The sequence below is a fragment of the Muntiacus reevesi genome, chromosome 6, assembly GCF_963930625.1.
Source record: "Muntiacus reevesi chromosome 6, mMunRee1.1, whole genome shotgun sequence".
NCBI classification, from domain to species: domain Eukaryota; kingdom Metazoa; phylum Chordata; class Mammalia; order Artiodactyla; family Cervidae; genus Muntiacus; species Muntiacus reevesi.
In genome coordinates this window covers 105,354,127-105,381,424 of record NC_089254.1, presented here as the reverse complement: position 1 = coordinate 105,381,424, position 27,298 = coordinate 105,354,127, and the positions used below count along the sequence as shown (strand labels likewise).

Genomic DNA, 27,298 nt, shown 5'->3' with positions numbered 1-27,298 from the left:
TTTTTTTTTTTTTAAAAGATTTGTTTATTTATTTTTGGCTGTGCTGGGTCTTCACTGCTGTGCGGGCCTTTCCTCTAGTTGCGGTGACCAAGGGCCCCTCTCCAGTTGCGGTGACGGGCTTCTCGTTGCAGTGACTTCTCTCGCTGCAGAACACGGGCTCTCGGGTGCGGGGGCTTCCGCAGCTGCGGCTCCCGGCTCTAGCGCACAAGCGAAACAGTCGTGGCTCACGGGCTTGGTTGCCTCGAGGCACGTGGGATCTTCCTGGATCAGGACCGAATCCATGTCTCCTGCATTGGCAGGCAGATTCTTTACCACTGAGCCGCCAGGGAAGCCCTGTTCCATGTCTTTTAAAGAATGCTTCTAGCTTCTTTCTTCTTTAACTCAAAGCGTTATTCGGTCAGTGTTTTTCATCCTCATCCATGTCTTCCTTTTCCTGGAACTCTAGTCCTGTTCCTTGGAGGACTCTCCCCCAAATTCCCCACTCTAATCATGAGGTCTGATTGCGGACCATCAGTCACTGCTCCCTGCTCCCCATGATAGGGTGAGTGCGGGACCCCAGCCTGGCCAACCAGAGACGTCCCCTGGGTTTTAAAATGAGAACCAAGACACTAGGACCTTCCTTCTGATAGCAAAACTGGGAAGACACGGGCTCAGGACTTCAGTGTCTGGGTCCCATGATGTGTGGAAGATGGAGCCTGCTGCAAGAAGAGTTAATTCAGTTGTCAGAGGGAGGTGGGCAAGCAGAGGTGATGGGGGGAGAGAGAGGAGAGGCACTCACTGGAGGCCTAGTCTTTGTTTGAATCCTCCAGGCCCCCTGGATTCTGTTTCCAGATTGTGGTTTTCCTCTGCTTTCCTTTCTTTTATAACCCATGCCAGGAATTTCCCCTACAAATGAATTCTGAGTTTGGTTTTCTGTCATTTGCAACCAGAAGAACCCAGAGCAATAGCAGCAGACCCCACCTCCCCCGGCCCTCCTCCGTGCCCTGGACTCTGCAGGCCTGTGGCTGCTGCATTGTCTGGACCTCTCGGCCTCTGCCTGCCTCAAAAGCCCAAGTCCGTAAAATAGTCCACCCCTTTCTCCTTCTTCAGGGCAGTCTCTGATTCACTGCAGCAGACAGCAGTTCTGATTTAGCTGATGTCTGTTCTTCAAGAGTTTCTGGTTGGTTCCGAAGATTTCCCAGTTGGTGGAACTTGCCAGAAGGGAGGCCTTCTTGACCTACTTTGCTCCAGGCTCTCGTCTGGGGAATTGTACCCAGAAATGGAATTATTTAGCTTATCACCTGGACTCTCCTCGCCCACTCACCCAGCCCTCATCTTTGCTGAAGTTCCTCAACCCACAGGGCTCAGCCCCAACACACAAGGCACTTTCTTTCAAAATTCCACAGAGGAATCAGCTGTCTTCCATGACACTGTCCTTCAAGCTGACTGCTGAGCTTTTTTAACTTTTAATATTATTTTGCAATGGTGAAATGGCAAGAGAATCACTTTCTTTGAGAGAGATGACAGATGGCATAGTTTAAAATAAGTGAATGAGTCTAATCAAAATCCAGTAAACACAATGTTGGTAGAATGGTATAAAACCATTCGTATCCTATAATGGTATAATCCATACTAATTCCGGACTTGCTGTCTTTTCTGACTCAGACTTGAATTTGCAGTGAAGGATGGGGGTGGTTTACTCTGTAAGTAATCTGTAGCACCTGCCGTGTGCCAAGCACTGCGCTGGGCTCAGCAACTGTCTGTCTCTACGAGAGAACCTTATTTATTTACACTCCGTCTGATTGACTGCCCAATAAGCTGTTTCTGCACGTTGTCATTTTCCTGGGAAAGGCCTCTCCTGAAAACACTCTCTAGCATTTCCTGCTAAAGGCCAAGCATAAACTCCATATCGCGTTATGAATTTGAGATCCACCAGGGCTCAAAAATAGACGGGCCCTGTGCCTCTTCTTTGCAACCTGAACTTCCCACGGCAACCAGCCGAATCTGAATGAGGTCGGAGAGGCTGCTGAGCCCCTGCCAAAAGGCACTCCGCTCGGCCGACAAAACAGCGTCCCCCTGCCGTTCTTCTTCCTGACAGCTATCTATTTTGAACTCCTTCTAGAGAACGCAGTGACAGTTCCAGCCTTGATCTTTGGCTCAATTCCCGGGGAGACCTCCTCATGCCATGTTTTATTCATGGTGTCTCCCAGGCTGTCTTCTTCATTGTAAAACTCAGTGGTGGGGGGTGAGGGGGGAGGGACAATCAATGAACCTGAAATAAAATTTGAGTGTCATAATAAAACTATCCCTTTGTGTATAAAAAGCCCACAACCAGAGTCTGAGATGCTGGGGAAGGTATGTGTATGGAGGATGTTTAAGGCAAAGCATCTATAGAAGGAAAAAAAAAAAACAGTTATTCACACTGCACTGGAGTCGTGAAGGAAGTAGGTCAGATAAACCAAAATAACCTTTGCTGGGAAATGTGATAAGCCTCAGACATCTGAGACCATGGAGGGTAAAGATGCTGCAATGGATAAAAGCAGAAGGCTGACAGATGTGCAGGCCTACACACAGGAAAAGCTACGAAGAATATATAGAGCAGACATTTATTCTACCTTCTCCCAAGAAATCTCTTCTCCATCAACACCGTCATTGTCTTTCCTGTACCAACTGCATATCTTTCTACGTCACTGGTTAGCAATTTGTAGAAGAATGTATCAGAAGCATCTCTTCCACCTTGCCCCAACCACCCAAAACTAAACCGAAAAAAAAAACACCCCAAAACAACAGCCAAGTATGACAGAGGGAGAAGGAAATGGCAACCCACTCTGGCATTCTGGCTTGGAGAATCCCGTGGACAGAGGAGCCTGGCTGGCTGCCGTCCTTGGGGTTGCAAAGAGTTGGACACGCCTGAGTGATGGAGCACTCACTCAAGTGCGACAGAGGGCAGAGGCCACAGTGCTGCGTCACAGCGACAGATGAGTGACACGTGCGTACCTTGAGAGTGATGGTCCTCTCACGACGGGTGATGTTAACGCTGTGGGGCTGGCCGTTGGCCATGCTCCGGTGGTCCACATCGATGTTATAGGGCTCCCGGGTGCCACCCAGGTTGTACCGGATCTGGAGGCTTCCTGCATAGAGAAAAGGAAAGAGACTCAGTCATTTCTCTGCTCTGGATTTCATATTACCATCATGCCTCCAGCCCTGGGGGCTTGTCTCCATTAAACGTGGCCTCGATGTCCATCAATATGATCGCCATTCTGCATTCTGATCCACCAGCTCAGAGGTGCAGTAATCCATAAAGATCCACGGCACCAGGCTCATGCATGCTGACAGTCTACCAATTATGGGCCATCCGTGACCATCATCTCCAAACTGAAGCAGCAAATGGTATAAACGATCCACGTGTGGCGTGTGTCTGGGAAGGCAGGATGAGAACATATACACGATACAGGACCGTGGAGACAGGCCCCACAGAATATTCTGTAAAATAAAATATAAATGCAGGATGCCAGGATGGTCTCACGCCATCAGCAAAGTGGGACATTCGCCATATAAAAGAATCCTGAGCATAGAGTATTAAAAATAAACATAAATTACAAAAGATAAATACATGGCACTTTGGGTGGCTTCACTGAGACCAAGAAAACAGAGCAAAGGATTTTATTCTAGGTTAGAGACCTCATCAATCCAAACGCAAATCAATAAAAAGATGGGTCCTCACTGCCTCTCAGCTGTTGTGCACTTTGCCTCAACAAATTTTTCTTTTTATCGTCTTTCTTGCTTCCCCCTGATGGCAAGTAGTATTCAGAAAGACTAATATAATATTCTAGGGCCTGCTTTTAATTAATCTGTACAGCAAATGTAGCTTTTATTTCTTATTTATGATTATATAAAGGCATCAACTTTTTATCTCATATTTCCACTCAAATTGGAATCTTCGTGTTAATAGCTTTTGACATCTCAGAGCTTAAAAATGGAGCCAGTAATTTAGCAAGAGTGTGGCTAACTGTAAATCACCTCAGAGATTCTTTCTTGCCTCTTTCATTTTCCTTCCAGAGGAACAAAACTAATATTCTGATTTTAAGTTGTGAAACAGCACATGGTAATTAAAACTTAGGAAGTAAACAGAAAAGTGAAAAAGAAAGTCATTGGGAATGCACCATCCAGAGATAACTACTCTAAATATTTGGCCAGATCTCCTTTCAGGTAATTCTCACACCCTTATATGGATGTGAAAGTGCAAATTGAAAGTGAAGTCACTCAGTCGTGTCCAACTCTTTGAGACCCCATGGACTGTAGCCCACCAGGCTCCTCCGTCCATAGGGTTTTCCAGGCAAGAATACTGGAGTGGGTTGCCATTTCCTTCTCCAGGGGATCTTCCTGACCCAGGGATTGAACCCAGGTCTCCCACATTGGAGGCAGACTCTTCCTTGAGCCACCAAGGAAGTCCCTTATATGGATACAAACCAATGCAATTGATTCTGAACACTGCCTTTCCTTAGCATTACGTGTGTACTTTAAAATATGGAACTACGTCCCTGGAATTGAAAGAAACATCCATCAGACCAATCATGAATTACTTGCATTTCCTTTTTTTTTTTTTTGCTTTCTGAACAAATCTGACAAGCCTTCACTATTTCTGAGTTTTCTCTTAACACCTGACCCTAGATTGCTTTATAGCATTTCAACCAGGTAATTTCAGACTTCTGTTTCCTAAATGTGTCTAAGTTCACCCACTCTGCCCCATCTCCACAACCACGGGGCACCTAGAACGCCTGGTGTGGTTCCCTCGGGAGCCCGCCCCTCCATGCAGAGCTCCCGCCCCGGCCCGGGCCTCTGTGCCGGCCACTCTCCTGACGGCCATCACCTGGACTTCCCCTGCATCCACTTTGGCCTGGATCACGTGGCCACTCTTCACCCCACTTCACTCTCAGGCAAGCCCCCTGTTTCTCTGCTCTCTTGCTACTCATCCATTAATGGAGATGTCTCACTGGAACCTCAGATAACAACATACAAGAAACCAAACTCTTGAACTTCCTCTCCTAAAACTATTTCAACACAATTTCCCCACATTTCAGTTAATGGACATGTTATCCTTCCTGCTATTTCTGCCTAGAAACCCTGACTCCCCTCTTGCTCCTGTATTACACGTATGATCTGTCAGCAAAGCTCCTTGACTCCGTCTTCAAAACATGCCCTGAATCTTACCTTTTTCTTCACCTCTGTGTCTATCCCTGGGCCAAGCCACCCTTGTCTTCTGCCTGGATTACTGTACTAGCCTTCATACTAACTAACCTGCTTGCCTCTGCCCTTCCACCACGTCTCCCCAACCCAGTCTAGTCTCCTAGTCTCCACCCCTAGTCTCCTCTGCACACGGAAGGCAGAGCTGTCCTCTGCTCAGGAACCTTCCTTGGCTTCCTATCCCATAAAGAAGGCTGAGCACAGAAGTATTGATGCTTTCCAACTGTGGTGCTGGAGAAGACTCTTGAGAGTCCCTTGGTCTGCAAGGAGATCAAACCAGTCCGTCCTAAAGGAAATCAACCCTGAATATTCACTGGAAGGACTGATGCTGAAGCTGAAGCTCCAATACTGTAGCCACCTGATAAAAAGAACCTATGCATTGGAAAAGACCCTGATGCTGGAAAGATTGAAGGCAGGAAGTGAAGAGGGCCAACAGAGGATGAGATGGTTGGATGGCATCACCGACTCAACAGACATGAGTTTGAACAAACTCCAGGAGATAGTGAAGGATGGGAGAACCTGGTGTATTACAGTCCAGGGGGCCCCAAAGAGTTGGACACAGCTTAGTGACCGAACAACAACAACAATCTCACTCTGAGTCTTCATCCTGGCCAGCCAGGCCCTTTGTGATCATCCCCATTGTCTCTGACCCAGCCTCTCATTACACTCCTCCTCGCTCACTCCTCACCTGACCACACAGGCCTCTCTGCTCTCTCCACAGATGCCAGCATGTTCCTGCCTCAGAGCCTCTGCACCTGCTGATTCTTCTGCCCGGGCGCTCATTTCCCAGCTATCTACCTGCATGGATGAGCCCCCACCCCCTTTAGATCTTGCTCAAATATTATCTTCTCGGTGATTATTTCTGTGGCTTCCTTATCAAAAGCACAACTTACCTACTGCTTTCCTTTTGCCAGCCCCCTCACTTTTCCGCTTTATTTTTCCCTCATGATAGTTCTTTCCATACAACATACTGCAGACTGCACTTCATTTATTTATTGTCTGTCTTCTTCTGTTCAAATGTAAGTTCCACAAAAGTAAGAATTTTTGTTGATATTGTTTTTTAAAAAAGTATTTTACTCTTTATTTATTTATGTGGCTGTGCCAGGTCCTAGTTGCAGCATGTAGGGTCTAGTTTGCTGACCAGGCACCAAACCTGGACCCCTGCATTGAGAGAATGGAGTCTTAGCCACTGACCCACCAGGGAAGCCCCTGGTTATATTCTTCATGACTTAGTTGCCAGTGTCTAGAATAATGCCTGATACAGAGTAGGTGCTGAATAAATACTCACTGAGTGAATGAACGATGGTTCCCCTGCTTCTTCTTTCCCATGTTTTCTTTGCAGAGTAATCTTTTCAAAATGCCTAATTAATTAGTTGTCTGGTTCACATAAAGCTCTTCAAATGTTCTAGTTGCTTACAGGATAAAGAAATACATTTTTAATATAGCTGATGATGTCCTGACTGAAAGGTTGCCAGTTACTTTGTTTTAAAATCAAGTCATTTACCCTCTCTCTGTTTACAGTCAAGCTACCTTGCACTTGGCTTATTCCCTAGAAATTACAACTCTTCTCCCTTCCTCATGACCTTTGAACATGCCACGCCTGTTTCCGGAGCAGCTTCTCATCCCACCACTCAGTGATTTACCCTAGTTCTTCTTTACTAAAATGGCATTAAAAACAATCGATTGCTTGGCAGTGAAGGAGATGATTAGGAAAGCTGTGTGGCTCTATGCAGGGAAAAACAAGTCGACTGTCTTCAGTTTGTATTTTCCACTTTACTTCTGGTGCTCTGACTTTGTATGATCACAGCCAGCTTTCCTTCCTTCTTTCTTTCTTTTTTTTTTTTTTACTGGTGACATTTAAATTTTTAATTGGATAATTGCTTTACAATGTTGTGTTGATTTCTGCCATATTTCAACATGAATCATCCACAGGTATACATATGTCCAACCCTCCCTCCCACCCCCCACTCCATCCCACTCTAGGTTGTCACAGGGCACTGGGTTGAGCTCCCTATTTTAGACAGCAACTTCCCACTGGCTGTCTACTTTACATATAGTAGGGTATATATTCGGAGAAGGCAATGGCACCCCACTCCAGTACTCTTGCCTGGAAAATCCCATGGACAGAGGAGCCTGGTAGGCTGTCGTCTGTGGGGTCTCGAAGAGTCAGACACGGCTGAAGCGACTTAGCAGCAGCAGCGTACATGTTTCAGTTCGTCCCACCCTTTCCTTCCCCTGCTGTGTCCACAAGCCTTTTCTCTACATCTGCATCTCTACTGCTGCCAGGCAAATAGGTTCATCAGTACCATTTTTTAGACTATGTATATATATATCTCCAGTTTTAAAAATACATAGCTGTATTCATTCATCATTTAAATATTCATTTCTTTAGAATATACTTATGTAGTGCCCTGAGCAAAGCACCATGGAACCAAGTTTTAAAGGTCCAGAAGTGGACTGCCTGGCTGGTTATAAATGTGATGTCCACTTCTAAGACAGACACCCACCTCTCACCCTGAGTACAGTCCAGGTCGTGCCTGATCTGGGGATACAAACAGAAGTAAGAGAGGGGTCCGCCTTTGAGGCTGAAAGTCAGAGGGACCAGTAATTATGCCAAAAAAAAAGAAAGACAAAAGACGAAACAACAAAACCCTAGACATTTTTCTCCCTACTGTCTCTTTGTCATTGATCCCTTTATGTTTTCCAGCTCATTAAAATCAGTATTAAGTTGTTTTCATTATTTTCTCTCTTTTCTGGCTTTCTTGGACTTTGTAAAAATGATTTAAAATTTCTCTAACTGCTTCGCTTAATGGCATTGGAAATGATTTGCTTTGAGGAAAAAGATGAGTTGGACCTTAAAATTTATATATAGTGAACATCTATAAACAGGAATGGCAATATTCTGGAATAATAAAATTTAAATAATATATTTATTTCTTTCAAATAATAGCACAAGAGACCCACTAAATGATGGGAAGGAGAATATTAATATTTGTTCATTAAAATAAAATATTATTAAGATGGAGAGACACTTCACTTCCCGCAGCTCACGTTTATCTCCTGAGTGAATTAAAGCAGTTATAAGGGACTGCTCTTTTATTGGCTGCAGCAAATAATGTGCTTAACAGATTTATTCTCTCCTGGCCATCATCATTGCCATCAGCAAACACTCACAGAGCACCTGCTGTAGGCAGGAGACAGAGCGCGGGGCCTTTCATCCTGCCGGGAAGACAGGATGTATTTATAGGAGAGACGGGTAACCACACAGAGCACTAAAAGCCAAACAAATGACAGCGAAAGTGAGTGTGATCGGAGTTGAAAGGAAGCAGCAGTCATTGCAAGGATGTGAGACTTGATCTGGGTCCAGAATAAAAGGCAGGTATGAAGCTACGGAGGAAGATGGAGCTTTTCCAGACAAGGGAAATGGAGTGGGCACCTGGGCAGACGTCCTTGGGGTGCTTGGGGAGCAGAGAGTTCCCGGAAAAGGAAGTGTAGGGGTGTGTGGCCTCAATATGTGGGAAACCGTAGACTCCATCAGTGGGCTCTGGATAATTACTGCTAACACACGCATACACACACACGCACGTGTATTATTGTTGTTGTTCAGTGGTTAAGTCGTGTCTATGGACTTGAGTTGCCACCCCATGGAATGCAGCACGCCAGGCTTCCCTGTCCTTCACTATCTCCTGGAGTTTGCTCAAACTCATGTCCATTGAGTCAATGATACCATCCAACCATCTCATCCCCTGTTGTCCCCTTCTCCTCTTGCCCTCAGTCTTTCTTAGCATCAGGGTCTTTTCCAATGCGTCGGCTCTTCCCATCAGGAGGCCAAAGTATTAGAGTGTCAGCTTCAGCATCAGTCTTTCCAATGAACATTCAGGGTTGATTTCCTTTAGGATTGACTATACACGCGTGTGTACAGTGCATTACACTCACTAACTCATTTGACTTTCACAACACTGCTCTGGGGGAGTCACTGTGTTGCAGAGGAGGAAACCGAGGCTCGGTGTGGCTCATGACTGCTCCAGACCCCACAGTCTGCAAACACAGGAGCAGAAATCAAATCCAGACGTTCTGGTTCTGCACGCTGAGCTCTCACCCGGGAGCCTGGTGGGTCCTGACAGGAGGTGGTGGGACTAGGGACCCTTCCTGCGGCTCCTGGCTCTTTAGTAGGGGTGCTGTGTGTGAAGGAATACCTTTTCTGTCTGAGGAGGATGGGGTGATGGGGAGCAGAGTGATGGTGGGAATGATGCCTCCTGGGGACGTGCTGAGGTGCACCTACTCCCAGGAGGGGCCCCGGGGTGCCAGGAGCAGGCTCCCCTCAGGCCTTGGCAGACTTGCAGGAGGAGAGGGCAGCTGGAGTCCCTGGGCGGGTGGCCTCCCAAACACAACCTCATCCGTCTGCCCAGGTGCCATTCACATACAACGTGCCGTGTGTGCCACGACACGGGTCAGGAAGCACTGAATAGAAGACATTTGCCAGGAGGGTAGCAGTGGGGAAGTGAAGGAGGGGCCACTCAGGAAGGACATGGTTAGAACAGGACCCACAGGACTTGTTGGGAATAGACCCACAGGAGGGGGAAGGACCGAGCGATCATGATGATGCCAGGCTGTGTGTTTCGTGTCTTAGACGTGGCAGCACCGTCAGAACCAGGGGGCTGGGGAGGTTCCAAGAGCATTGAGGACAATGCAGCTCCCAACACATCAAGTTTGAGAGATGCCAGGGCATCTAGCTAAGACTTTTTATTTATTGTTTTCTTTATTTTGGATATTTTGGCTTAGTCCTCATTGATTTCTTTTCCCTGAATGAGCTGCTCAAATTTTGTCCAGCTTCAAATCTCAATTCATAAAATATGCAGTATCTGGAGTGTGAAAAGCCAGATTTTCAGCAGCAATTGAGGATGGCTTTGCAATCACTAGAGAGAAGCTGACTGTCTATACTTTGGAAATGCCCCATGTATTCTAGAGATCTCTGCAGCAGAGAAAGAGCCCTGGAGAGCTCTGGGTCCAGGTTCAGGAACACCAGCTGGTTGTGCCATCACTGGCCAAGTGTGCAAAGCACTGAATCTCTCTGCACTCCACTCTGTCACCTGCAGAAAGAGGGTAGAATGGACTGTACCTTACACAGTGTGTGCTCTTGGGAATTCATGCATGTGAAACTCTTAATACAGCTTCGAGCTTCCTTACATGGGAGCCATTAGTATGGAAACATTAGTCAAAGTCTTTGCATGTGATGAATGCCCATAAACACACATGTGAGCACTTGCAGGCACTGGTATAGGCTGTGGGGCAGTGAATTACTGGAGAGAGTTGGGACCAGATGGGAACGTGGCAGACAATACAGGAGCAGACTTGAGGAGCAGACAATACAGCCTCTCCTGGGGAGTGTTCGTGACATTCCCGATGAGCTAAAGCTGACAGCCAGCCTCCCTGCCCACCGAGGAGAGGCTGGGACACAAGGGTGGAGAACGTCAGTGGATTAAACAGCTATTTAATCTGATGCAGAAGAAAGAACGTGTGAAATCCTGGGGAGCAGGAATTGCACAGTTTTCTGCTTCTTTACTTCCTGATTTTCCTTACTACTTTTTTTCTGATGAGAACAGTGACAGTTGCTTATTAAGAGCATTTGACATAGGTAGAAACTATTACCTGGGAGAAGCAATTCAACTATTGCAACAGAGATACTTTGTGCTCACATTATTGTCTTTTTTTTCTATCCATCTTTTTACAGAGCTGAACCAATATTGGGGCCACCCTGGTGGCTCAGATGGTTAAGAATCTGCCTGCAATGTGTGAGAGGAGGGTTTTATCCCTAGGTAGGAAAGATCCTTTGCAGAAGGGCATGGCAACCCATTCCAGTATTCTTGTCTGGAGAGTTCCATGGACAGAGGAACTTGGCTGATATTTTACAGTCAAGCCTTTCTCATGCCTTTTCTTTTTTTTTTTTTTTTTTTGGTTTGACATAATATCATATGAAATTTTTCTCCATGTCTTTACTTACTCTTCACAAATATTTTTCTTAATGGCTACATAGTATCCCATAAACAGTGACTCCCTTTGACTAACCATTTTACTAAAATTGAACTTCTAGGTCCTTACCAATTCTTACTATCATAAATAACACTTTAAACTATGATGAACATCGTTATGCTGAATCTTTGTCTGATTTTTGGCTTATTTCTTCAGAAATAATTTCTGAAAGGGAAAATCCTAAGGAACATTTTTTTTCCCTCCAATCTTTCAAACCTAGTGGCTCAGCTGGTAAAGGATATGCCTTCCTAGGTGGGAGACCTGGGTTCAATCCCTGGGTTGGGAAGATCCTCTGGAGAAGGGAAAGGTTACCCACTCCAGTATTCTGGCCTGGAGAATTCCTGGGACTGTATAGTCCATGGAGTCACAAAGAGTCTGACATGACTGAGCGACTTTCACTTTCAAGCTGAACTGGGTTAATAAGAATCATTATTAGATCTCATGGAAGAAAGATCTTGGTATTTAAGATTCTAGGACCCTGGAATAGCTGTCCAGGGAGGGTGCAGAGCTTTCATCACCAAAGAGCAAGACCTCAGAGAGGCAGCCTCCATGTCTACAACCTGTTCAATCTCCCTGGGAAATGAGAGACACGTGCTCCTTGACACACCTGGATATTTTCATTTGTAAAAAAGAGATCTTAAAGCTTCAAGGGTCTTAGAGCTCCTGTTTTCAGAGAGGAAACGGGTGCTGGGTGTTTGGTGTGTATGTGCCTTACAACCGCTTAGCCGTCTCCTAGAGCCGGACCATAAGCTCATTTGTCCCCCAACACTGAACGGCAGAAGGCTAGGGATCCACGCCCTTACCGGTGGGTTTGACGAGCGCCGCCAGGAAGTCGGTGGAGAAGGAGCTGACGTAGAGGAGGATGCAGGGCGCCTTGGTGGTGCTGAAGCTGAAGCGGATCTCCTCGCCCGCCAGGTCCGGGTCTCCGTTCTGCGGGTCCGGAGAGTTCTCCGATCTGCCGCCCGATTCCCGGGCCCCGATCCCGGGCGCTTGGAAGTTATACCGCAGCCACATCCCCTCTTCAAAAAACGCACCCACGTCTGCCGAGAAAGAAAGAGGAAATGGCAAGATGAGGAGTCGGATGGCGACACTGCCTGCAACTTGACCTGGGCAGACGGTGAGCTCTGCCGTGGCCACGAAGGCCGTTCCTGGAGGGTGGACCGACTCGAGGAGGGCGATCAGACCGGGAAAATGCCTAAGCAGATGGATGCCACTTCATCAACACGAACAGGCTATGTAACAGAGTATAGCAATCTGTCACCTTAAAACTGTAATAGTAAAATTAAGAGACGTAAATCATACCAGGAAAAAAACAAAGACAACTTCACATTTAGTACTTAGACCAAATAACTAATTCAGGTTGGAAAGCAATGCTGAGAATAAAGTGAGACCTGGGTTCCATCACCGGGTCAGGAAGATCCCCTGGAGAAGGAAATGGCAACCCACTCCAGTACTCTTGCCTGGAGAATCCCATGGACAGAGGAGCCTGGCGGGTTAGAGTCCATAAGGTCACAAAGAGTCGGACACGACTGAGCGGCTAACACTTTGACTACTTAATTGTTAGGGAACTGTTGACCAAAACCACCTACCTTGGCCAGGCGCACCTGCCTGAGTTGTCTCACAACAGGAGGTCCCGATACGAACACCGTGCTGCCCCCGAAAACTAACCAGGCGAATTTCGTGGGGGGCGGGGTGTGAAAGAGGGAGGAGGCAAGCAGCCTCCCAGAGTCCTTCTTGCTGGAATCCACCTTGGCTGAGCGATGCACACGCCGGCAGGAAGGACCCTCAGTCAGAACAAATATGGACCAAGCAAGATGACTGGCAAGGGATGACCTGGGGAGTTCACCCCGTGACCATAAAACCTGAGACTGCAAGCCACGTGGCGGAGCGTCCTCCTGGGTTCCCTGACCCTGCTTCTCTCTGCCCGGGCGCCCCTCCCAGGAAAGTCCGCCTTGTCGGTATGTGCGTCTCGTCGGACAGTCCATTTCCGAGTGTTAGACGACAGCCCACTCTCTGGCCCCAGAAGGGGTTCCCCGTCCTGTGCCAGTATCACATGCACCACTGATTCAAGGCACTCATGGGAAGAGATGGGAGTTGCTTCAGAGGTTCACCCAGGAAAGTCCCTGGTGGAACCCTGACGATGCCCTGGGAGGCTTTGGGTATCGTATTCAAAACCACAAGATCTGAAATTACAGGGAACTGAGTTCAAATCCAGTGCTGCCATTAACTGCTTATATGGCTTTAGGAGCAGTCATTTAGCCAGCTTCTCTAGGCCTCAGTATTTTATATGTGAAAGTGAAGTCGCTCAGTCGTGTCCAACTCTTTGCGACCTCATGGACTGTAGCTCCCCAGGCTCCTCTGTCCATGGAATTCTCCAGACAAGAATACTGGAGTGGGTAGCCATTCCCTTCAAACCCGAGTCTTCCTGCATTGCAGGCAGATTCTTTACTGGCTGAGCCACGAGGGAAGCCCTTTATATGTGAAAAGGAGGTAATAACAGCGAGAATTACAAAAGATGAAGTAATTAGCACATAATATATAGTACCTATTATTATTATTAAGAAATTAGAAGAAAGGTCACTCATCCTTCATCGGTTTTTTCCTGTGGCCTAATCAGTGCTAATTGGTTTTTACTCATTTCCTGGCAGACAAGCTCCTGCTGTAGCTTTCCCTAGTATTTACTTCCCCATGTTCTAAAACCACCTCCTAACTCCCTGTGAAAGGTTAGGGTCCGCCAACAAGACTTGCTTGTCTTCACAGGCACCGTTTTCCCACTCACTCTTGTGTGCCTTTAAAAGCATTTCCCACACTTCCTTGCCCGTGGCACCCGTTATTCTTGTTAGGACTTGACATCCGACTAAATGAACACTTGTTTGGTTGCTTAGTCTTGTCCGACTCTTTGTGACCCCATGGACTGTAGCCCACTGGGCTCCTCTGTCCATGGGGTTTCCAAGACTAGAATACTGGAGTAGGTAAGCATTTCCTTCTCCAGGGGATCTTCCCAAACCAGGGATCGAGCCTGGGTCTCCTGCATTGTAGGTGGAACACTATACAGAAAGTATTTTGTGAAACTGCTCTACATTATAATTAAAAGGAGGGGACCCATTTGAAAAGGATTCTTTCCTCTGGGAATCTGGAAGTTTGTGGTTATGAAAGAAGCCTGGTACAGAGAGAGTTTACATGGTGCAGTGATTACCCAGTGGTTGTGGGAGAAGCTTTGCTCTGCTACTGTCCAGCCGTGTTAACTTGGTCAGTGGCTTGAAACACTCTAAGGCTCAGTTTCCCCCTCTGGAAACTGGGGCCTCATAGATTGTTGGAGGATTAAAGAATCCTCCAACCCATGGATGACACTTAGCCTAGTGCCTGGAATATACGACAGGGGCCCGATAAGGTTACTCAGTCATTTTACAAAGACAGGTTGCTGATGGGGCCCGCATGGGGTCTCACTGATAAGATGGCTCATTATGTTGACCTGCAAACCAAGAATAAAATCACAGGGATCCTTGAGACTGACCAAACTGCTCAAATGCCATTCTGTTTTCTCACTGGCGCCTATCTCCTCAAAGCTGCAAGACCACCAGATTCCAGACCTCTGACTACGTGACCACAGGACTCAACTACAGGCTAAAAATTGTCCATCCCTTCAGAGAATTTTTCATTGGTGGGGTACAAGAAGGACCCCCGTCAAAAAAAGGGACACTAGTTCTCCTTAAGGGCCAGTCATCCTCTCTTTTCCCTCTAGTAAATTTCCCTTTTCTTGCCTGATTGCCCGGCAAGCTCTCTATTTCTCTGCCCTCACCTTAAACAGTTACCAGTGTCTATTCGGGGCCACCTGATGCGAAGAACTGACTCATTAGAAAAGACCCTGATGCTGGGAAAGATTGAAGGCAGGAGGAGAAGGGAATGACAGAGGATGAGGTGGTTGGATGGTATCACTGACTCAATGGACATGAGTTTGAGTAAACTCTGAAGTTGGTGATGGACAGGAAGGCCTGGCGTGCTGCAGTCCATGGGGTCACAAAGAGTTGGACACGACTGAACGACTGAACTGAACTGATTCAGGGCCACAGATACACCTGACCCCCACCTCACCCGGAGACACACTGGTAATACACCCCCCGCCCCCCACACTGCTGCGGGGGTGCCCCGTCCCGCTCCCCCTGAGCCGCGGTGCAGAGCTCCGTTACCCAGAAGCTCGGGCAGTCCTGTTCTCCTGGCTCTCGCATGCAAGGGCTTTTTGCAAAGGTCTGTCTGTGTGTGCCTGTACACGCGGGTGTGTGTGTGTATGTGTGTACAAAGGGTACTATTGGCATTTGGTGGGTGGGGGTGAAGCCTGCTGAGTGAATTGTGCATATGGGACTGTCTTAGACAATCAAGAATTGCCCTGGTCAAAATGCCAAGAGGTGTCTTTGCTGGGAAACACTGGATCAACACGTACTTGATCCACGTGGGTCACTGCACGCCTCGCCGGATGCAAAGATGTGGCTAATGCATGGACGCCCTTGAAGAGCCCTCTGTCTAGTGGGGAGAGGGGAGACACGTCAACCGTGTGGTGAGTTCTGGGGCTCCACTTGGCAGGCTAGGTGAGAAGGACTCCTTCTTACTGCCTGGAGGTTCCAGCTCTGGCTTTTCTATTCTCAGCAAGTACCTACTGAGCCCCAGCTGTGTGCCTGGCACCATGCCGGGTGTTAAGGTTACAATCCTTGCTCTCGAGGTGCTTTCTATCTAGAGGAGGATTTAGGCTCAGAGACATCACCAGAAGGCAGTGTGCTCAGCACAGGATCAGGCTGATATAGGAGGCATGTGGAACACTAGGGTTACCAGCTTTGTCTCCAGGGCTCCAGGAAGACTTCCTGGGTGAAAAGAACTTGAAAGAGCCAGAGGCTCTTCACCTTTGTGAAGAGGAAGAGGAAGATGAGCCCCTTTTTAGCTGAGGGTGCAGCATGCAAGAACCCTGGGGGGTCAGAGAGTCCACAACAGGAGCTTTGGGCCCCCAGGTGAAATTCACATGCGCTTAGCTTTTTTTTTTCTTTCTCTTTAACAATATCACACTCATTAGGGTTAGGAATCCAAGACTCACCAGGCTTCCTACATTTCGGGCTGGGAGTTGGAGAAAAAGTGAGAGAGACAGAGGCGTTCCTAATCCCCAGTCGTTCAGATCCGAGTTGAACAGATGCACATTCCTAGGACCCGCTAATGTGATGGGGCCCAGCATCTGGTGAGGGAGGGGAGCATTCGGGGAGGACAGGCAGGCCGCCTGGAACAAAGGCACCCAGGGGGCTATTTTGCCAGCAGAAAGGTTCTACCAGAAGATGCAGGGGCCAGCACCTAAGGACAGGTCTGGCTGGGCCACACAGGAGAGGAGAGGGAAGGGGGAGGGCTAGAGCTCAAGACCAGAGGGCTGGAACAGACCAGAGGGCTGGAACAGGCCAGAGTTGAGTGGACCGGGCTGATGCACAGGGAGAGACAGACGTTATCAGATTTGTGAAACTCAAGATCGAGAAGCAAAGCACCCGGGACTGGTGGTGGGGGAGGCGTTCAGAGGCTGAGGGGAGGCGGGTAAAGCCACCGAGACCTCAGGCGCCTGAATCACGGTGCAGCGCATCGCTGGCAAAAATCTAAGCTCCCCCGTGCCAGACTCTCCCCAAGTATTTTCTTCCCAGAGAGCGGGCAGCACTGGGTCTCTGACACATTCCTCAGCAGGCCCGGGAGCTGGTGAGACTGCTGGTGCTCAGCCATGGATAAGAGGCAATGCTCAGGGATACAGAGCTGAGGTCCTGGGAGCCAGAGCTGAAAGGATGATGTGCCTGGGGGTGGGGGGTAGTGAGAACTTACAAGACTTCTCAGCTAAACTGGCGACGATCATTTTAAGGCAGATCATGAAGGGGAATGGGGCAAGATACGGATTTTGGATAAACAAACCAAAAATATGCCACCGAGAATACTTTCTGTTTTATTTTGGAGTCATCGTTAGGAAGCTTTATGAGTTCACATCTGTTTTGGAAGAAGGGATACACCATGCTTACAAGAGCTGCTCTGAAACCATGACTGTTGGAGCAACTGGGGGGTGCTGAGAACCAGTTAGAGTTCCAAGTGGCAGATTTACAGCTCTCATTTCATTGTTTCAGATTGTTTTAAGGAAACGGCAAGTCAGGGTACTGTGATTTCATTTAGGAAAATAATACGCCTATCCCTTCTGAATGAAGGACTAAAATAACATCAACTTCACAAGCCCCAAATCACATCTTTTCCCCCATTAAACAACTGAAAAGTGTTGATTTAGAATGCTTGATTTACAGGTTTATACTGATATCAGTTCAGTTCAGTTCAGTCGCTCAGTCGTGTCCGACTCTGCGACCCCATGAATCGCAGCACGCCAGGCCTCCCTGTCCATCACCAACTCCCGGAGTTTACTCAAACTCATGCCCATCGAGTCGGTGATGCCATCCAGCCATCTCATCCCCTGTCGTCCCCTTCTCCTCCTACCCTCAATGCCTCCCAGCATCAGGGTCTTTTCCAATGAATCAACTCTTCGCATGAGGTGTCCAAAGTACTGGAGTTTCAGATTCAGCATCAGTCCTTCCGATGAACGCCCAAGGACTGATCTCCTTTAGGATGGACTGGTTGGATCTCCTTGCAGTTCAAGGGACTCTCAAGAGTCTTCTCCAACACCACAGTTCGAAAGCATCAATTTGTCGGCACTCAGCTTTCACCACAGTCCAACTCTCACATCCATACATGACCACTGGAAAAACCATAGCCTTGACTAGATGGACCTTTGTTGGCAAAGTAATGTCTCTGCTTTTTAATGTGCCATCTAGGTTGGTCATAACTTTCCTTCCAAGGAGTAAGTGCCTTTTAATTTTGGCACTTTTAGTGCCTTTTAATTAATGCAATCACCATCTGCAGTGATTTTGGAGCCCCCCAAAATAAAGTCTGACACTGTTTCCACTGTCTCCCCATCTATTTCCCATGAGGTGATGGGACCAGATGTCATGATCTTAGTTTTCTGAATTTTAAGTTTTAAGCCAACTTTTTCACTCTCCTCTTTCACTTTCATCAAGAGGCTTTTTAGTTCCTCTTCACTTTCTGCCATAAGGGTGGTGTCATCTGCATATCTGAGGTTATTGATATTTCTCCTGGCAATCTTGATTCCAGCTTGTGCTTCTTCCAGCCCTGCGTTTCTCATGATGTACTCTGCATATAAGTTAAATAAGCAGGGTGACAATATATAGCCTTGATTACTCCTTTTCCTATTTGAAACCAGTCTGTTGTTCCATGTTCAGTTCTTATATTTTTTTGGACCATGCTCAGTTCTAACTATTGCTTCCTGACCTGCATACAGATTTCTCAAGAGGCAGGTCAGGTGGTCTGGTATTCCCATCTCTTTCAGAATTTTCCACAGTTTATTGTGATCCACACAGTCAAAGGCTTTGGTGTAGTCAAGAAATAAGAAATAGATGTTTTTTTGGAACTCTTTTGCCTTTTCGATGATCCAGTGGATGTTGGCAATTTGATCTCTGGTTCCTCTGCCTTTTCTAAAATCAACTTGAGCATCTGAAAGTTCATGGTTCACATATTGCTGAAGGTTGGCTTGGAGAATTTTGAGCATTACTTTACTAGCGTGCGAGATGAATGCAATTGTGCAGTAGTTTGAGCATTCTTTGGGATTGCCTTTCTTAGGTATTGGAATGAAAATTGACCTTTTCCAGTCCTGATATGAGATATACTGATATGAGACAGTTTAATTTTTGATATTCATGTTTTTGAATGGAAAAAAAATGATAAATTTGGCATCTAGTTATTCTAATATTCCAAGATTCTTGTGAAAGATTTAATGAATTATGCTTCTCAAAAATTTGAAACACATTACGCCATCTGTAGACTTAGGTTCATAATGATTATGGGAATCTTGAAGTAGACAAGTAATTCTGTTTTAACCATTTCTTGGTCCTTGAAACAGATCATATGTAAACTACTCTTGAAGGTGGAAAGTATGTCTGAAAATATTTAAAATAAAATCCACATTCATATACCTCAGAAAAATGCCACAAAGATTTTCTTCCCTCTGTCCAACCAAATCCCTGATGTTAACAGCAGGAAAAAACAAACAAACAAACAAACAAACAACAAACAGCTGGCGTCAGCCCTCTTATTAAATTGTTTCTCATCTTTTTCTCCTCCAAGTTCTATTCCTTTTGCCGTTTCACTTAGGATAAGTTTTGCAACCTGTATTTTAAAAATAGACCTGACTCGTTTTGTTCTCTAGCATTCCCAGGAGGATCCAGAATTGAAAAAGGCCCCAGCTCACTGATGGGTTCTTTTCCAAAAGTTTATTTCGAAGTCAGTAGCTTGCAACTTGGAAATATTTCCCCATAGAAACAACGTTTTAAGTGATGGTTGGTTTGCCAGGAGAGTCTACAAATGCTGAATCACTCTGGATGGATAATAAGAGATAATTGCAGAGTGCCACTGTGTATTAGGAACTATAGCAGAAACAATAGCAGCGACAAATGTTAAGGTGTACCGTGGATGTGAGAACCCCAGGGACCCAGGTCCCCACGAAACTTTCATCTAACTGATCCAGGGTGTGCTGGTAAGCGTTACACCCGCAGCTCTCCTGGGGGGAGCCCTGGTTTGCAGTGTTTGCCTGTTCCCGTGGTGTAAACACACCCACTTTGGCTGACGGCAAGCAGCCACTACGACATCACTAACTCTGGAGCTGGGAAGAGACCTTCACAGTTGGTCTGCCCGCCAGTGTGAACTGCCTCCATCCACAGTCACTGACCCAGTCATTCCAGCAAAACGGCTTTTCCGAGTCCCCATGTTGGCAGTTGTCTTAGCTTAGGCTGCTAGAGCCGATTACCATAATTGTGTGTCTTAAAGAACAGAAATCTACCCTCACAGGTTTAGAGGCTATCGATCTAAGATTGAAGTGCTGGCTGATTTTGTTCCTGGTGAGAGTTCTCCTCTTGGCTTGTAGGTACAATTTCTTGCCAAGTGCATACATGGGAGAGAGAGACAAATCCAGCTCTCTGGTCTGTTTTTCTAATGGCACTAATCCCATTATGAAGGCCCCACCCTCATGACCTCATCGAAGACTAAGGGATGACCCCATTGTCATCCCTCAGTATCCATGGGCTTTGCAGGTGGCATTAGTGGTAAAGAATACACTTGTCAATGCAGGAGACAGAAGATACTCAGGTCGGGAAGATCCTCTGGAGTGGGAAATGGCAATCCATTCTAGTGTTCTTGGCTGGAGAATCCCATGGACAGAGGAGCCTGGGAGGCTACAGTCCATGGGGTCACAAAGAGCTGGACACGACTGAGCAACTGCGCAATGACTAACTCAAAATCCATGGAGGATTGATTCTAGCACCGCCCCCCTCCTATACCAAAATCAGCTCAAGTCCTTTAAATAAAATGGTATTGTATTTGCATATTCCTGAATACTTTAAATCATCTCTAGATTACTTTTAATATCTAATATAATATAAATGCTATATTTTTATTATATAAAAATGGTGTTGGTGTGTTGATGGTGTATGGCAAACTCAAGTTTTGCTTTTTGGAACTTGCTGGAATTTTTTTTTTCCTAATATTTTTGATCCATGTTTGGTTGAATCCATGACTGTGGAACCTACAGGCAAAAATGTCTGACTGTACCACCCATGGCCCCAGCTCCAAAACCATGGCACTGGGGCTTAGGGCTTCAACATGTGAAACTGGGGGCAGGATGCAGACATTCAGCCCATAAATGCAGGCTTCCTTCTTTTTATCTCCTGCTGCAAACAAGCTTTAATATTTGCTTCCTCCTTTCTGCCTTCCAAAGCTCTCTTCTACCTTATCCCGGCTACCCTGGAGATGGAAAGCTCTGTTCAGCCTCTATAAAATTTAGGAGAAATTTCTGCAGAACAGACATTGCCACCCCAGCCTCAGGGTCATTAAACTCTTTCATGGCTGAATTCCACTGCTCAGAATGATTGCTCTCATTAACTGTTTTTTAATTAATCATCAAGTAAGGAAGTGAAATGAATTTTATGTAGCTCTGCTCCTGGAGACCTTGGCTGCCACGCCTCTGTGTATATCCTGGTCCTGAATCAGGCCCGGTTCTTTCCAGGGAACTCTGAAAGGCCCAGCCCTGTTTAAACTTACTTTCTGTTCTGCTCCCAAGGCCCTACTATGCTGAAATACAACCAGTTTTTCTCTTGGTCCTGTATTGGCAAAATCTAGTTTTTCCTCTCCAAGTGTATCACTCTGAATTTCCCTCTGGAATTTTTTTTATTCTGTTTGTTTGATGTTTTCTTCAATTTACCATAATCATTTTGGGTCAACGACATTGGACCCAGATGGGTTAATGTTCACTTATACTTATTCTGTCTCCCCAGGTGCATACAGGTCTATTGTAGCCACTTTTCCACCATTCTTTCTAAAGGTCAGGTCACTGCCAGGTCAGTTTCTATGCAATAAACTTCAAGTGTCTGTATCCATACAAAGGAGAAAAACACCAAAGAAAAAATTTCCTACATTTAACCTGAATGGCATGTGCTTCCCACGAGACACAGGCGTAAAGTTTATTACTGGAAACATATCAATAAACTATATGGTCTATGAGTTGACTGTGTAGGAGCTGGGGGGGCCGTCTCACTTGGAGTTTAAGAGCCAACAGTACTGAACAACTTTACTAGCGTCTTAAACAGGAAGACAGTCTGCCTCCAGAATTTCCAGGGTTGTGCTCCTAAAACCGGTAACAAGCGTTACTGGCATAAGTGGCAGTTAACAGGTTAGAATGCTTTTGGGAGATGGAGGGAGATGAAGATGCCACAGCAGCAAATTTCAGCTGAGACACGTGCATGGACTTAATGTGGTATAAGCAGAGGGCGGGAATCAAAAGATTGTGGGTTTTAGTCCTGGTGTTGCTACCATACTTGGCTCTATGACACAGGTCAGGAAAATCATGGAATTGCTGTGGACTTTAAAACATGCCCATCTTTAAGACTGAGCCCATGTTGATCCGGCTGGCACCCAGTCTTTTCCATATTTTCTTCAAATATTTATTAAGAGCTTTCTTTTAAGCCAGGCAGTTCTTTGAGATTTCATAGGCAGTAAATGACACTCATGTTAATCACCAAAAACAGCTGAGATGAATAATTTTAGTCAAGATGGCTAAAACTCAGGGGGAAGTGGCTGGAAGAAACTGGTGCAAAAGGGTGCATGTCAAGGATTCTTTTGTATAGAAAGTAATGGGCAGCAGACTTAGAGAGCAAACTTGTGGTTGCCGGTGCGGGGGGCAGGGGTGGTGTGGAGAGGGATGGTTAGGGAGTTTGGTATGGTCATGTACACACTGCTGTATTTTACATGGATAACCGACAAGGACCTACAGTATAGCACATGGAACTCAATGTTATGCGCCAGCCTGGATGGGAGGGGAGTTTGGGGGAGAATGGACACATGTATATGTATGGCTGAGTCCCTTCGATGTGAAATTATCACAACACTGTCAGTTGGCTATACCCCAACAGAAAATAAAAAGTTCAAAAAATTAAAGGCCAAAAAAAAAAAGAAAAAAAAAGAAAGAAAGAAAAATAATGGGTGGCCCTGAAGGGTTTTAAGTAGAGTTGTATAAACTCCACTTTGCAGTTTTAAAAGATCATTCTGGCTGCAGTGTGGTGCAAGGATGGGGGAAGTGGAGAGCATGTCACTCCTAAACTTAAATTTCATCCCTTTTCTTAACATCTGGGGTATCTTCTGGGTGGGGAGTCACTAGAGCCACTTCAGAGAATCTGTGAATGTTCTGAAATGTCAGGCAAAAGTGAGCAAATGTGTATGCACTTTTTGGGGGCAGAGGGTTAATAGTTCTAATCAAGTTTCATGACCCCAACTCAGAAATTTAAGGAGAAAATAATAAAAAGGAGTTCACTCATTAATCACCATTGTTAAGCTGGACTTGTGAGGTGCTGACTCAGCCCCTGGAACGCCCTGCCCTGCCCTCCTTATCTGACCCTGCTCCTTCCTGGGTGCATCTCCCCAGCTCTGCTGTGGTCTCGCCTGGCTGGGTGACTGGCGTCCTCACCTCCACTTCCTCCTCATCCCCTGCAGGCTGGTCCTCACTCACTGTCCCGGTCAGGATACACGCCCAGCCCTTGCTATGAGCCCCATGCCGTGCACAGAGCTCCTCCAGGTGCCCCCCCAGCTGTCTGTCATAACTTCAGTCCAGCAAGTATAGCCTTGTTTGCTTTGAATCAGTAAACATTTCTTGGAATCTTACTCTGTGTTAGGCCCACGCTGATAACAAGAGCAAAGGTATCCAGACTTTTCCCCCCAAGGATCCACAGTTGGTTGGGAGACAGAGTAAACACATCAGGGAAATGGAGCTTGAGGTTTAGAATCACGGAGTGTGGGGGGCCCGGACAGCAGGAGGTGAGCCGGCCTCTCTCTGGGGTGGGTGATGGATGGGCCGGAGGAGGCACTCAGAAGGGGACTCTGAGTTGGGTCCCGACAAGTGAGGGCATCTCGGTAAGACGCACAGGGTGGCCAGGGTGCTCCCGGGAAGGAGAAGATGGGCATGATGAGCAAAGCTTGGAGGAACGCAGCCACATGGGATCTGGAGCTTCTTTCTGAGTGTGGCGGCCTCTTGCACTTTAGAAAGATACGCTGACCTCATGTGGAAAGGCCTGCCTGTTGGTATCTTTCAGTTGTTATTTCAGCACCTCCTGGGAAGACGCAGGTGTTAATCCATGTTATCAATGGAACCCCATTGAGGTAGGTCTAACTAGGTGTCAAGGGTGGGATAATGGGTGGGAAAGAAGGCAGGAGAGGGGCTGCGAAGGGTGTTGAGTCACTTGTTGTTAAAGATCTAGAAGAATGATATGCTTCAAAAAAATGTCAAATTTACAGAAAAATTTCAGATTAGTACAAAGAACTCCCCTATCCCACATATCCAGACTCCCGAACTTTTAATATTTCACCACATTTCTGTGAACACACACACACATAGGACACATATGTAAACCCAGACACGGGCTTCCCTGGTGGCTCAGTGGTAAACACCCACCTGCCAATGTAGGAGACGCAGGATTGACCTCTGAGTCAGGAAGATCCCCTGGAGAAGGAAATTGCAACCCGCTCTGGAATTCTTGCCTGGGAAATTCCATGGATAAAGGAGCCCCGAGGGCTACAGTCCAAGAATCACAAAAGAGTCAGACCCGACTTAGCGACTAAACAACAGCAATACACACACATCACCAGGCTGCTCTGTCCATGGAATTTTTCAGGCAAGAATACTGGAGCGGGTTGCCATTTCTTTCTCCAGACACACACACTCACACACAAAGACTAATTCCTGAATCATATGAGAGCAAGCTAAGTCAAGAAACCAATGTTAACACAACAATGTTGGCCCATTTCTAGAAAAAAAATGTATATACAGATACAAATACTTATATACACACAAATGGTTTTGGCATCACCTTGAGGCTATGTACATGTATGCATATAAACATTTCCATAGAGAAAGATTTATGCAAATAAGCAGGTAATGTATGGGGTCCACCTGACCTCTTTCATCCTGGGAAGGAGGAAGGGGAGAGAAAGGGAAGGAGAAGAGGGACAAGGACCTGGGGAGCTGAACGCCTTAGTTACACATCTGGATCCTCACTAGAAGGTGAGCTTTTCAGGGTGAAAATTTGCCTGGTAGTCTCAGCCAGCCCCTGACCTCCAGCAATAAATATTTTTCATTGAGCTGAACTGAATCTGAACTTTTAAAGAGCAACAGTATATTCTTTAACTAGTTGGTCCACACTGGGCTTCCTTAGTTGAAAAATATTCAGTTTCATTCCCTTTGTAAAGTGGATTTCTTGAGAGAAATGCCATTCCGTCAACTGAGACATAGTCCTTAGTTAAAATAAAAGTTTGTTAACAAGAGTCTTATAAGATGCCTTTAGGGAAATGTGTCCAAAAGAATTAAATGACTTATAGCTTAGGAGATGGTCTTAACTCCTACTGCTTTTTCTCCCTCTTATTAGCTTAATAGACATGACATATTTTCATTTTTTGACAGATTGGTCACTTGCTTGAACAGTTTTAAAGGTCAAGTTGTCCCCAATCAAATGCCTCTTTTTATCTCTGCTCTGCGAACTTCATTGTTTGCTATGAAGCAATGGCTGTTAGGAATTATATTATCTGTTTATTTGTATATTTATTTACACACATAATTTGTGCCTGCTCCAGATATGCATAACATTCTACTGATTCTATTTATGCCTTAGCAAGTTGCTTCTTCTTTGCTCTAACACTGCACATCCCATACCTTCTTGCTTGCTCAGCTGATCTGAAGAGCCAAATAGAATTCTTGACCATAAGGGTCCTTGAAGACAAGCACTGCTTTTAATTCACTGTGGTGGCTGCAGAATCTAGTGAAAGGAGGCACTCTCAGAAAGTTCGTTGGTTCAGTGAGTACACTTGCGAACTGGAGCCAGATACACGTTTACATGCCACAAGGAAACGGGCTTCCATGAGTTCCTGCTATGTGTCAGTAACAATGGGCAGTTTTCAAATACTATCTAATTTAATTGAACAGCAACATTTTTGAGATGGATGTTAGCATCCTAATTTTACAGACAAGGTAACTTAGATCTTGGAGGGTAATTTGCCCAACATCACTCTCTTACTCAGAGAGGGAGGGTCAAATACAGACCTTTCAGACTTCAAATCCTGTTCTCTTTCCCTACCCCACTGCCCTGCCTAGTTTATGCAAGTTCTGTTACATGTATTCATGGGAATCTACAGAGTAATTTGTTCACCAGCTTATTGTTCAGGAAGTTTAAAAGGAAACCATCAGGTAACCACCGAAGTTTATTATTCCAAACATAAAACTACAACTGACTCTTTAAGGTAATAAAATTCTGTTTTCTCTACCAGCTGAAACCTTAATAGGAAAGAACACCCAGAAAACCTGCAAATGTCTGAATACTTAGGATGAGCTTTTGTTAACATTAAAATCACTTCTATTTTGATTTTAAAAAAACACATCTGAAAGTCATGGTTGATTGAAGGATTTGAGGAACTCACATATACATTTCCTGAAATCCAAAGCCATTCCCATTTGATGATTTTTTTTTTAAATAATAAAAGGAGGGCATAGGACATCTCTGGTGGTCTAGTGGTTAAGAATCCACCTGTCAATGCAGGGGACACAGGTTAGATAACTGGTCTGGGAGGATCCCACATGCTGTGGGGCAATTAAGCCCAAGCACCTCAACTGAGTCTGAGCTCTGGAGCCCACAAGCCATGGCTAATGAAGCCTGTGCTAGAGCCCTAGAGCCCGAGCTCTGCAACAAGAGAAGCCACCACAATGAGAATTCTGTGCACCGCGACTAGGGAATAGCCCCTGCTAACTGCAACTAGAGAAAGCCCATGTGCAGCATCGAAGACCCAGCACAGTCGGAAAAAAAAAAAAAAAAGTAGAGCGCATTTTTTGAAACATTAAACAATTTGTTTTTCTTGACCAAGGAAGGTATATAGAATGACTTTGCTTATTATTCCTCCTTATCACAGCCATTTTGTCTATGTGGCTATGTTATTGGGTATGTTAATTAAGCCTTGAGATGTGTTGACATGTTCTACCCAGCCCTGATTTGTCCTTCAGCCAGCAGAAACCATTCACAAACCGTCTGCCATCGTTAGAAGACACACCACAGTGTACAAGCAGCTTTAATGTGGGTTGGCTATCCTGGCTGGAGTCTCACTGGTCAGATGGGAAGTGGCCTCCTGTGGACAATGCTGATGGTTACATAAACAAGAGTGATTTAAAGAAACTCAACTAGGGCTGTTGTCTTGAATGTATGAAGTATTAGAAGCTAGTGGTGATCTACTTCATGCAACACAAGAACTTGGTTATATCCCAGTACAGTTATCTGTATTTGCTTGGGTTCCAAAATCACTGTGGATGGCGACTGCAGCCATGAAATAAAAAGATGCTTGTTTCTTGGAAGAAAAGCAATGACAAATCTAGACAGCATATTAAAGAGCAGAGACAACACTTTGC

At 45.9% G+C, this 27,298-nt stretch overlaps 1 protein-coding gene across 1 annotated transcript in view; it reads right to left on the bottom strand.

The window, feature by feature from the left end:
• The window catches only part of CNTNAP2 (contactin associated protein 2), a 1,529,631-nt gene that overhangs the window by 158,216 nt on the left and 1,344,117 nt on the right, over positions 1–27,298 (bottom strand). Inside the window, exons 19-20 of the mRNA XM_065938525.1 lie at positions 12,057–12,293; positions 2,977–3,110 (exon numbers count right to left, since the gene is read on the bottom strand). Of these exons, the coding sequence (XP_065794597.1) occupies positions 2,977–3,110; positions 12,057–12,293 (371 nt within the window). The remainder of the gene's footprint in view (positions 1–2,976; positions 3,111–12,056; positions 12,294–27,298) is intronic.